Raw genomic sequence first — 10,595 nt, 5'->3', positions numbered from 1 at the left:
CCGTGTGTAAATCCGGTGTTAGTTAAAATTTGCAGCGCGAGCTCTTAAATGCAGCAGTTCGCTCCGGGCTTAATCAAAGAATTAAAGGTGATGGCAACTCTTCTAACGTTGCATCTATTTGTAATTTTTTATCACAAATTTTTGCAATTAAACAAATTTTTATAAACAATGCATCAGGCTTATAATATCCACACTATTTTAAAACAAGGCGTACAAATAGAATCTATAGCCGCATTTGGTGAGCAACAAATCTACCTTTTCCACGACAATAATTTCTACACTATAGGAATGTCCGGGTTATATATCCAGCCAAGGACTATCGCTCTAGCAACATTGTCCAAATATTGAAATATCGGACTTGCGCTCAGAACATAAAAATACGTTCATGTATTTACGCAGAATGTTTATCATACAAATCTATTAGGAAATTACTGACACTAAAATTAATGTTCATACCTTCCATTGTTTACTTACAGGTAACAATGTCATCTTGGGCACTCGCAGTGGCCAGCTTATTATGTACTCTGTGGATGAGAGTGGCGCTGTGGATATGTTAATGTTTAATAAGAATTTTAGTAAAAAAGCTATTGTGCAGATGCAGGTCATACCGGCGGAGCACCTTCTCTTTGTGCTAACGGACAATACATTGCATGTTTGCGATATCAGTGGAGTAGGTAGCAATTTTACGTTCATACATAGTGCTGTGGCCACCAAAGGTTGCACTTTATTTGCTTTGGATGTAAAGGTATGTAATCTAATCCAATCTAAAAGTCGCTGCATTCAAAGACAACGGAAAAGCATCAGCTACTATATATAGTCATTAAAATCCGGAATATATACATTTAATTTTAGCCTGCCAAGCTTCCGGCCGGTGAGATGACTACCGTTATTGGTGTTTGCTGTGCAATTAAGCGCCAATTACAATTCTTTTACTGGAAACAAGACAAATTAAACACATTCGCTTTTAGTATTGAACTGAAAGATGTCCCTAAAGCTCTGAGTTGGGTGGATGATGCTGTTTGCATTGGATTTAAAGATGAATACGTCATTTATAACGTAAGATTTCATTAAATATTAGTCACAAATTACTTGAATATATTTGCAGATGCTCGCAAGCAAACCTGAGAAGCACGATTTGATAGTGACCTCATCATCACACAGCATGGATCCCTGTATTTGCATTATGAAACATAATATGTTAGGTGTTTCTAAAGACCAGTATCTAGTTACCATTGATACAAGTGACTATGTAAAAAAAGATGACGAAAAGCGCAAAACATTCGGCACAATTGAGGCATCAGTTGGAAGTGTTGAAATTAAAACTAAGCCGAAGCCAATCATGTGGAGCAGTGCATTACTTGATATAGGTACCATAAAAAGTATATTATTTATATAAATTAACCGTTTTTTTCTTGCGATTATCTCGGGTAAGTTTGGGATGAACCTTACGTTATCGGACGCGTGGCAAATGCTATAGAAGTGCGTTGCATTGAGGGGAGCAGTTTAAATAAGGACACCCTTGTGCAAACTATACCGGAGCTGAGTAAAACCAAGTTCTTAGTGCACTCTGGAAAAGGCACAATATTTGCTGCTGCCAATTCTGAGCTATGGTGTATTCGAATGGTAGATGTGCCGACGCAACGTAATATTTTGCTACAGCAGAAGAAATTTCAACTCGCCATCGGGCTGACGGTAATAACTAAGTATAATTCTTAATTATAATATTGACTTTATATCTTAACTCATACATAGTCTATTTCCGAAGAGCCGGAAGAAAACAAAGCTGCTACGATTCGCGAAATACACATGCGTTATGCCCGTGAACTATTTGCTAACAAACAATTTGCCGATTCGATGAAGGAATTCGAAAAGGCTGCTGCCGATCCATATGATGTTATTCGGCTTTTTCCGAATTTGCTACAGGATCAGACGAACAAAACCAATGAGGCAGCTGTGCCCGCACCACCAATTGCACATTTAGAAGAGAAAGATATGGAAAATGCACTTCTAGCGTTGATAGAATTTCTCGCATTAGCTCGTCAAAAAGAAGTTGTCAAACTACGTGACACTAAAAGTACCTCCAAATCTCTCCTATCCATAGTAGACACAACGTTATTGAAATGTTATCTGCAGGCTAGTTTTTCTATCGTGGAATTATTTCTTGCCTACATTTCTAATTTCTTTTTTGTTGCAGACCAATGATTCGCTGGTTGCCCCACTTTTACGTTTAAATCAGTGTCATTTAGAGGAATCGGAAAAGACTTTGAAAAAGCATGATAAAATATCTGAGCTGATAATACTATATCAAATGAATGGCAAACATAGGAAAGCTTTAGAATTGTTGAAAGCGCAGGCTTCAGTCGAGGGTTCGAGTCTTTATGGTCATGATCGTACTATAAAATATTTACAGCAACTAGGCAGCCCACAAATGTCTTTAATATTCGAGTTCTGCGATTGGGTGTTAAAAGAGTCGCCCGAAGTTGGTTTGCGTATTTTTACGGATAATTTCATTGAGGTCGAAAACTTGCCCCGAGCCAATGTACTCGATTTCCTGCTTAGTCGTCATAAAACTTTAGTCATTCCCTACTTGGAACATGTAATCAATGTATGGAAAGACAGCAATACCCTTCTACACAATGTATTAGCAAAACAGTATCGTGATAAAGTGCACAACCTACTTGAAGAGTCAAAGAAGGATGCGTCTACGAACAAAAGGTTTGCGTTGTTTTGGAAGCGTTTATTTGGAATATGAAGGGAAAATTATTCTTGTGTTTATTTAACAGTGAAGCGAACGAAAATTTAAAGAAATGGCGTGAGAAGCTATGCGACTTCTTAAAGAACTCGCAGAACTATGCACCGGAGGTGGTGCTGAAAGATTTTCCTACAAATGAGTTGCTTGAAGAGCGTGCGTTGATTCTCGGTCGACTTAAGAAACATGGAGAAGTATTGGCAATCTACATGCAAGTGTTAGGTGATGCGCAAAAAGCTACTGAGTACTGTGAGACAAATTATGAGAATGATAAGAACATTTTTGCTACTCTTTTGAAGACGCTGTTGAATCCAGCGCGTCAGCCTCCATATGAAGATGTTGCCTTACATCCAGATTTTTTGCGACCGAACGAACAAATCGTACTGGAGCTACTAAGTAAATATGCTGAGAAAATCGACCCTTACGTCGTTATTCCGGTATATCACCATACCACATACATACATTTAGGTACCATTCATATTTGCATATTATTTTGCTTAACAGTTGTTGCCGGATGACATGCCAGTGCAGTCCATATGGAATTACTTGGAAATCGTGCTGCGTACTGAAATCGCTGAACAACATGAGAACGAAGTGATGGCCAGGTTATTAAAATCCGAAATTCAACGTGTCAGAAGCGAGATACACGCAGAGGAAAATAAATCCGTTGTACTAACAGAGTTTACCGTGTGCCCACATTGTAAAAAACGTTTCACAAATCCACCAGCATTCGTGCGGTATCCCAATGGAGAAGTGGTACATTTATCTTGTCACGACAAGTACGTTCAGTCTAGTTCTTGAACTAGTTACATTTAGTTATTTACTTAATATATGTACCATTTTCTATTAATTTATGATTTGGTTTTAAGTGATCTATTAATGTTGGAAGTCAGCCTTCGATAAGAAACTTGTATATATTTTACATACAAGTAAATCCGATTACGATGCGGCTCATTGAATTTTGGGATAATCGTGTAAACATATTATAATTTTTCAATTTACTGCTCACAAATATACGCGGAAAAACTGGTAATTCGTATACATATATATTCGGCGGCCACTGCAGCCGAATAGACTGATGCGTGACTACCATTCGGGAGTGCGTGGGTTCGAATTTCCTTGCACGAAATAGCAAAATGATGAAAAAAGTTTTTTCTAATAGCGGTCGCCACTCGGCAAACAATGAAGAAACCTTGCCGTTCGGAGTCGGCTTAAAACTGTAGGTCCCTCCAAGACGCACGCCACAAACCGGAGGAGTTTGGCCAAACGCCTTACTGAATAGACGTTTGAATAATTTTAACTTCTTTGAATCCATTGGTTTTTATACGATACTTGTTGATGATTGAAAATGCTTACAGATGCATTTTGCTGCAGAGTGTCGGTCGCTATAACTATTTATATGTACCTATTATGCCCGTAATAGCAACCAATAAACACTCAGCATAGTGATTCGATTTCTAGCCACCCTAAATCAGAAACTCGTTTCAAAATAAACTTCTTAGTTATAGCGACTTTTTATTGAAAATACATATTTGATCCTCGAAAATACTCTAATCACAGTTATATAATAATTTAACCTTGACATTTACGGAGTAACTCATCATATCCGTCAAATTTTGGAATTCGAAGATTTTCTAATTGACATGGTAGAGTTTGGCCAACCACCTCTTGCTGCGGCACTAAGTGCCTCAGTAAATAAATTGTTTCTAACGTTAGCTCCTTTTCTTCGAATTCAAAAATTCTGTTCAATATATCCTCTAAGTTTGTATTCCAAGCATCTCTTATTTGTTGGATCAGCACACCAAGCGTATGTGGCTGGCCTACTAGCATATTAGCCAATAAGCGTACGCCATACAGAATTCTTAGACGATTACTATTGCTTATAAAGTCTTCAGTGGTACACAAATTATCCAGGGTAAATTCTACCAAATAAATAGTTTGCTCCATAGTTAAATCCATCATTGGATTTACAACTTCAGTATGGAATAACAGTTGCAAATGGTATTCGCCAGCTAAGCTACTACGCTTTTTCTTGCACATATGCTCTTTTATGAAGAGTAAATCCTGGGCTCTAAGTACTCGATTATTAGACGCTACTAACAACTGTAAACAAATAGCTGCGTCCTCTCTAAAGTCGTTTGTTGGATCAGTATCGCCACTATCATCTACATATAGGTCCCACAATTTGGGTATTATTTCCATTTGTACGATAGTTTGCGCCGCTTTCTGGCTCGTTGAGACTGTATTAGCAATTGTCCAGAGCGATGTACGCTTTAAGCGGTCATCAAGGCTATCCAGGTAGGTAACTAAATAACTGCCCGCCGTATTTGTGATTTTTTCACAAACTGGCGCCTCACCAAGTGATAAATTGCAAAGACATTCCACCGCGCCTATTTGACGCCCAGAGTCGATACCTTTAGTGATATGGTTTATGAATATTAGTAAGTTATAATTATTAATTTACATATATACATTATGTTACCGGTGAGTTCTTTTACAATGATATGCAAAATACCAGGAACTTTGGCGAACAACTTTATATGGTCCATACTCTGCAGGAACGCATGACTCAATTGATACATTTCCTCTACCGATGCATGTTTGCGCCGTTTTATTCGCGTTATTAAACCTTCTACATCTTTTACGGTTAGGTTATTTATCTCCTCCACTTTTTTATTAATCTCTCCCAAACCGAATCGCAATGCATCTTTGGACTTGGCACGGTGCAATTCCCGCTGGTGTTGAGAAATTTCCCTAAGTTTTTCACGTAGAAATTGTGTAAGTACTGGGTCTCCCTGAGATGACTGTGCCTTTTCAGAATCTGTATTCATTGTTAAAAAATATGCAAATTTATTAATTCTGAAATATGAACAGTTTAATTTAATAAGATCGCTAATGCCGTTACTTTTGTGAGGTTTTGCCGCAATAAAAAAATATAGAAACAAAAAAAACAATAAAAAGCTGAGGCAACTCTGCCTACAGCAAAACAGCTGATAGTGACATAAAAGAATTTCACTAAAAACGAAAAGGTCTATGTTTATTTAGCAATTTTATTAATTAAATTCAAAGATAATGTCCTTCACAATAATGCAAAAATTGTCACTGCAGTGCCTGAAAGGGGATCAGCCTTTATTGAGTAAGAAATCATCGGAGTTACAGCTGTAGAAAATAATATTTTAGCGAACTCTTTTGCACAGCAACTATACGTAATGCGAGTAAAAAGACGGGAGGCAGCACGCGCAACAAGAAAGGCCACCCAAGACCAAAACATCGTGGCTGGCGTGTTCAGGACGGACATTGGGTTTCACAGGGCACTTTGCTAGCCACGCAATTAACTACGCGTTTCCATCCAGGCATGAATGTATGTGAAAAGTAAATATTTATTGCTATATATACATAAATATATTTATTTTATTCAGGTTGGATTTGGTCGAAATGGTACCCTCTACGCCATGGAGCATGGGCGAGTATACGTAACTTGTGAAGAGTTGGACCCGAATTGGGATCACAGCTGGGTACAAAGGAACTATGCCGGTCGCGAGGGCCAAACCATTTATAAGAAATTTTTTAATGTTATTCCTGAGGAGCAACATCAGCGCTTTCGATTAACAGAAGAGATTTAGAGATAATGGGTGTTGTTTTTGTAGAACACTAAAGATACATATACAAACCTAATCTGAGCCTAAATGCTTTTGTTAATACAGTTAGAAATTTGGAGAGAGTTTTGGATGTTTTGCATGTTATCAATCGAGAATGAACTTTTCACAGCAAAGGTATTTAGAAGAAATCGAACTTAGGTATTGATGAATAGTTCTTTGCACACAGTAGCTGTGTTCCAAATGTTCAATAATTGGGATTCGGATAAAAAATTTGCATGCAAATGCAGCAACAGTTTATTTTTTATAGAATAATTTTGAATATATACCTGCCGAGGAACGATTGCTATTAGAAAAAAAAATCTATCATTAGCATATTCCCCAAAAATTTCAGGTAATTAAATATGTGTATAATTAACGAGATGTCCGACAATTTCAATTCAAATTTATTCAGTTGATTACAATTTTACAGACAATATTACGAGTACAAAAGAACAAAAATAATTAAAAACACAAATAATAGAGATATATATTGTGAATTAATAGACAACTTAAATATAAATCTCGAAATTAGTGAGTGACTCCCGATGAAGAAATCGAAAATTTCGATAGCGTTTGTCCCGAAACTAAATGGTATTTCAAAAATTTCGCCAGATGTCAGTTGTGAATAATTCCTAGACGGTATCTTTTTTATGGCATCTTTAACATTTGTCAGACAGATATATAATTTTACAAGATAGACCAAAAATTTGACGTTCTGTTGAAAATATTGCTGCTGTGGCGCAAAAAGTTGCTGAACAACCTCCAACATCGTTATTTTGACGTTCTCAGCGATTAGGCATTCACGAATCGGCTGGCTGGTGGATTTTACATTTAGACGTGCGTGGTTATTAAATCAATAATTTTTAACATATAATTGTTGAGATCCCTATTTTGAATAAAAATAGTGAAACCTGAAAGAATCTAAATTTTTACATTTTGTATTAAAAAGGAGGTTGTCTGTAAAGTTGGTTTACTGAAGATAGTTCGACGTGACAACGTCATAAAAAAATACTGATGGAAAAGTTGCATTTTTTTAAAAAAATTTTAATTTTATTTGTTCGATAGATATTTTGTATAAGTTTTCATGAACGCTTCGACATTTTCTTGCTTATTATACAATGTAATATCGAATATCGCATGCGTATTGCTGCCATAATTTTTTGCAACCTCAGTAAACGTCGCATACGGATTTCCTCAAACTGTTTATTATTATCAGCCAATTGAGCAATTAAATTAGCTATTCCTTATCCTTGTAATTTCTTTATATCGGTTATAATAATTAAAGAAACCAAAAACACCGAAATATTCCACCAAAATAATTTCTATGAAGAAGAACTTCTCACAGCAGTATTGACAGCTGATTGTCAATTTTGCAGGTAATCTGCCATATGTGAACGGGTAGATTTATAGGTGATTAATTCTTATGTGAACGTATTATTATGTTGTAATATGAAATGCATCTCTGCAGACGGATATAAATAGCGCACTTTTATCACTTGTGCCTCTATGACAGACAACATCGACAGCCAACTTCACTGATTTCTTTCTTTCGAAAACTTTGAAGATGGTGAGTGGATGTTTAAATGTGCTTGGCAGTCACAATTTTAGCTTTTTCGTGTTAAATAAGTGAATTTATTAATGCAGGATATTGGAATATGAAAGTGAAGTAATTATTCGTAGTGTAAAAAAATATTAAAGTGAAAGATTTGCTAAAATCTAATATTTGTAGAGTGATCGACAATAACCTCAAAAAATAATCGCGCAGCCATTGTAGAATTTATTCGTGCACTACCCAGACACGTGTAACAAGAAATAATTTGATTGTTGTTTGTTTTTTAAATTTGCAGTCGAACATTAAAAGGAAGAAGACCAGAAAGCTGCGTGGTCATGTGAGCCATGGTCATGGTCGTATTGGCAAGCATCGTAAGCATCCTGGTGGTCGCGGTAATGCTGGTGGTATGCACCATCACCGAATCAACTTCGACAAATACCATCCTGGTTACTTCGGCAAAGTTGGTATGAGAAACTTCCATTTGCGTCGCCAGCATAAATTTTGCCCAACAATAAACTTGGACAAATTATGGTCTCTGGTTGGGGCTGATAAATTAAGTGAGCTGAAAAAGGAGAAAAGTAACAAAGCCCCAGTCATCGATTTGGTGCAGTTCGTAAGTGGCTTTGTATAAAATAAAGAAATGATTTAAGTTGAATATCTGCTTAATATGAAGATATATCCAAGGCGTCGGGCGGACTGAATGCGACCGTACAATTGCTCTCTCCATGTAGCGAAAGCCTTTCAGATTGCGCAGAAATTTCAACGATTCGAATATAACTATGAATTATATGAAAGTTGTGGAAACTAATTTTAACTTTTCCTTGCAGGGTTATTATAAATTATTGGGTCGTGGACATTTACCCAAGCAACCCGTGATTGTTAAGGCTAAATATTTCTCAAAGAAGGCCGAAGACAAAATCAAACAAGCTGGTGGTGTCTGCTTATTGAGAGCTTAATTTTAAGGTAATTATTTATGCCGTTTTAACTCTGATAGGGTTCTTAAATACAGTGACGATTTAGTTTATACGTCAGACTTTTGCTGAATGATTTTTGTGCTACCATAACTGAACTGAGTATTTGATATTCTAAACAGAAATAGTAGTCGTATTTATATTTGATTACCTTGATACATTTCTAATAGTTTGTTTTTAACTTTTCAGGTTCTGTTTCCAACTAAACTTACATGTAAACATCAAACATGTATGCATTTTATAATAAAATAAAAAGTAAAAAAAAAAAAAATGGAAATTTAGTTTTTCTGAAAAATGAATGATTTCTGTACTGGAAATTATTGGTAGTTCATGCATATATGGTAATTAAAATATTACGTTCATATGTACAATGCAATTTTTTAAGTTAATAGAATGTGGTTTTTATTTCATAGATTGATATAACAAATATAAATAATAATTCAAAAAACTTAAACTAGTGACAATAGGAACAAAAAGGATATATATAGATTTGGTTATCCTACGGCAGGTTTCTGTGGTAGAGAAATATCACAGTTCTTTAGTTTTTTTCAAATAAATCCTTGTTATTGAATGTTTCCTTTTCGATTGGTTGCTTTAAATCTCCTCAAAAGTTTTCAATGGGTTTAGTACGGGTGAATGGTTTGGCCTATCCATAACTTTAACATTATTTTGTAAAAACCATAGATAACAAGATGCGAAACTCTTTCTTTTTGAATGGAGCGCGCTCATGAGCTTATTTCAAAACTTCATGGGATGACGAACAGCTGATAGGCGAAATGGTGGGCTGCCAGAAAAAAATGTGTCAAAAATACCTGACGAAAACAGTTCTTTGTGCCTAATGGAAAAATGCCGCGATTGAAATATTTATAATTATTTGTCTTAAAATTAATTCAATTGAAACGAAATCATTTAAATTAAAGTGTGTATTAAAACTTTCCTTTTCGGCTTCTAATTTTAATTCGTCTTGTGTCATTTGTAAATACATTTTGCATACATATAATTTTATTGAAAGCTGTGTGTTGGTTTATATCTGTAAATATTTTACGGTTGCTAAGCGTAGGTAAGGAATTGAATTTGAGTTTGAGATATTTTACAAACATACTTTTCCTAACTATCTTTAACTTTAAAATATTAGAGGTTATCTGCTTTAACTTATTCTGTTTGTTTTTTCAGCATTTTATTTTTTGTTACCCAAATATTATATCACTTTTGCATTTCAGTTTTGAATAATTTCATTAAAATATGAATTTTTGAATTTTTTTATTTATGTATTTAATACTGATTGTGGTTATTGCTACTGGGCAACCTTAATTATGGGGTTTTTTTTTTTTTTTTTTTGGAATAACCCTTTATTATTGTTTCTATTTCAACTTAAAATATTTACAATTTTTCTTTCTTTTTGGGTTTCGACAATATTTAGAAGCCAATACCACTATATACATTGGTTTAAAAAATTAACTCGTTATTTAATTATATATTTATTCCTTCTTATTCATAAAATTGTGACATAATTTAAATCTGCAGATCAGTTGGTCGTTTGCGCTTAAGTCTCCTCGTCTCGGAGAAGTTGCCGAATTTCCCTGTTAGAATGTTCTAGTAGTCGATTTGTGTGTCTTAAGCTGTTGTTGCGTATTTCTTCTTGGTCTGTTTTTACTTTCAGTTCTCCATGGATATTATCATTTAGT

At 35.3% G+C, this 10,595-nt stretch overlaps 4 protein-coding genes across 6 annotated transcripts; 3 read left to right on the top strand and 1 right to left on the bottom strand.

The window, feature by feature from the left end:
- On the top strand, positions 1–3,782 carry LOC128862988 (vam6/Vps39-like protein). 2 transcript variants are annotated; one of them, XM_054101854.1, is made up of 9 exons: positions 1–87; positions 477–745; positions 853–1,056; positions 1,106–1,367; positions 1,433–1,692; positions 1,753–2,133; positions 2,195–2,715; positions 2,784–3,186; positions 3,254–3,782. In XM_054101854.1, exons 2-9 carry the CDS (start codon positions 518–520, stop codon positions 3,548–3,550), a joined length of 2,556 nt encoding a protein of 851 aa, XP_053957829.1. In that variant the 5' UTR covers positions 1–87; positions 477–517; the 3' UTR covers positions 3,551–3,782. The 2 variants fall into 2 exon arrangements, with proteins under 2 accessions (XP_053957829.1, XP_053957828.1); XM_054101853.1 differs by lacking the exon at positions 1–87 and adding an exon at positions 94–238.
- Positions 3,783–4,239: 457 nt separating this feature from the next.
- On the bottom strand, positions 4,240–5,683 carry LOC128862989 (uncharacterized). The gene is made up of 2 exons (XM_054101855.1): positions 5,232–5,683; positions 4,240–5,163 (listed from the first exon to the last, which is right to left on the bottom strand). Exons 1-2 carry the CDS (start codon positions 5,578–5,580, stop codon positions 4,322–4,324), a joined length of 1,191 nt encoding a protein of 396 aa, XP_053957830.1. The 5' UTR covers positions 5,581–5,683; the 3' UTR covers positions 4,240–4,321.
- Positions 5,684–5,733: 50 nt separating this feature from the next.
- On the top strand, positions 5,734–6,476 carry LOC128862990 (39S ribosomal protein L27, mitochondrial). Its single transcript, XM_054101856.1, has 3 exons — positions 5,734–5,885; positions 5,947–6,110; positions 6,169–6,476. The coding sequence occupies exons 1-3, from the start codon at positions 5,822–5,824 to the stop codon at positions 6,370–6,372; spliced, it is 432 nt and encodes a 143-aa protein (XP_053957831.1). The 5' UTR covers positions 5,734–5,821; the 3' UTR covers positions 6,373–6,476.
- A 1,454-nt stretch (positions 6,477–7,930) lies between these two features.
- On the top strand, positions 7,931–9,205 carry LOC128863021 (60S ribosomal protein L27a). 2 transcript variants are annotated; one of them, XM_054101909.1, is made up of 4 exons: positions 7,931–7,954; positions 8,235–8,552; positions 8,767–8,902; positions 9,100–9,205. In XM_054101909.1, exons 1-3 carry the CDS (start codon positions 7,952–7,954, stop codon positions 8,893–8,895), a joined length of 450 nt encoding a protein of 149 aa, XP_053957884.1. In that variant the 5' UTR covers positions 7,931–7,951; the 3' UTR covers positions 8,896–8,902; positions 9,100–9,205. The 2 variants fall into 2 exon arrangements, with proteins under 2 accessions (XP_053957884.1, XP_053957883.1); XM_054101908.1 differs by lacking the exon at positions 7,931–7,954 and adding an exon at positions 8,028–8,048.
- The last annotated feature ends 1,390 nt before the right edge of the window (positions 9,206–10,595 follow it).

Source organism: Anastrepha ludens, chromosome 5, assembly GCF_028408465.1.
Source record: "Anastrepha ludens isolate Willacy chromosome 5, idAnaLude1.1, whole genome shotgun sequence".
NCBI lineage: Eukaryota > Metazoa > Arthropoda > Insecta > Diptera > Tephritidae > Anastrepha > Anastrepha ludens.
Note: the sequence above shows the minus strand (reverse complement) of the source record. Positions and strands in the feature narration are given on the sequence as shown.

Excerpts from the sequence above, each read along its gene's own strand:
- LOC128862990 (XM_054101856.1), top strand. The coding sequence starts at position 5,822 with ATGTCCTTCACAATAATGCAAAAATTGTCACTGCAGTGCCTGAAAGGG. Across the intron at positions 5,886-5,946 it reads AGGGGATCAGCCTTTATTGA|CAACTATACGTAATGCGAGT; the intron begins GTAAGAAATCAT and ends TCTTTTGCACAG. Across the intron at positions 6,111-6,168 it reads GTTTCCATCCAGGCATGAAT|GTTGGATTTGGTCGAAATGG; the intron begins GTATGTGAAAAG and ends TATTTTATTCAG.
- LOC128862989 (XM_054101855.1), bottom strand. The coding sequence starts at position 5,580 with ATGAATACAGATTCTGAAAAGGCACAGTCATCTCAGGGAGACCCAGTA. Across the intron at positions 5,164-5,231 it reads CATTGTAAAAGAACTCACCG|GTATCGACTCTGGGCGTCAA; the intron begins GTAACATAATGT and ends ATATCACTAAAG.
- LOC128863021 (XM_054101908.1), top strand. Across the intron at positions 8,553-8,766 it reads TCATCGATTTGGTGCAGTTC|GGTTATTATAAATTATTGGG; the intron begins GTAAGTGGCTTT and ends TTTTCCTTGCAG.
- LOC128862988 (XM_054101853.1), top strand. The coding sequence starts at position 169 with ATGCATCAGGCTTATAATATCCACACTATTTTAAAACAAGGCGTACAA. Across the intron at positions 1,693-1,752 it reads AACTCGCCATCGGGCTGACG|TCTATTTCCGAAGAGCCGGA; the intron begins GTAATAACTAAG and ends ACTCATACATAG. Across the intron at positions 2,134-2,194 it reads TATTGAAATGTTATCTGCAG|ACCAATGATTCGCTGGTTGC; the intron begins GCTAGTTTTTCT and ends TTTTTGTTGCAG.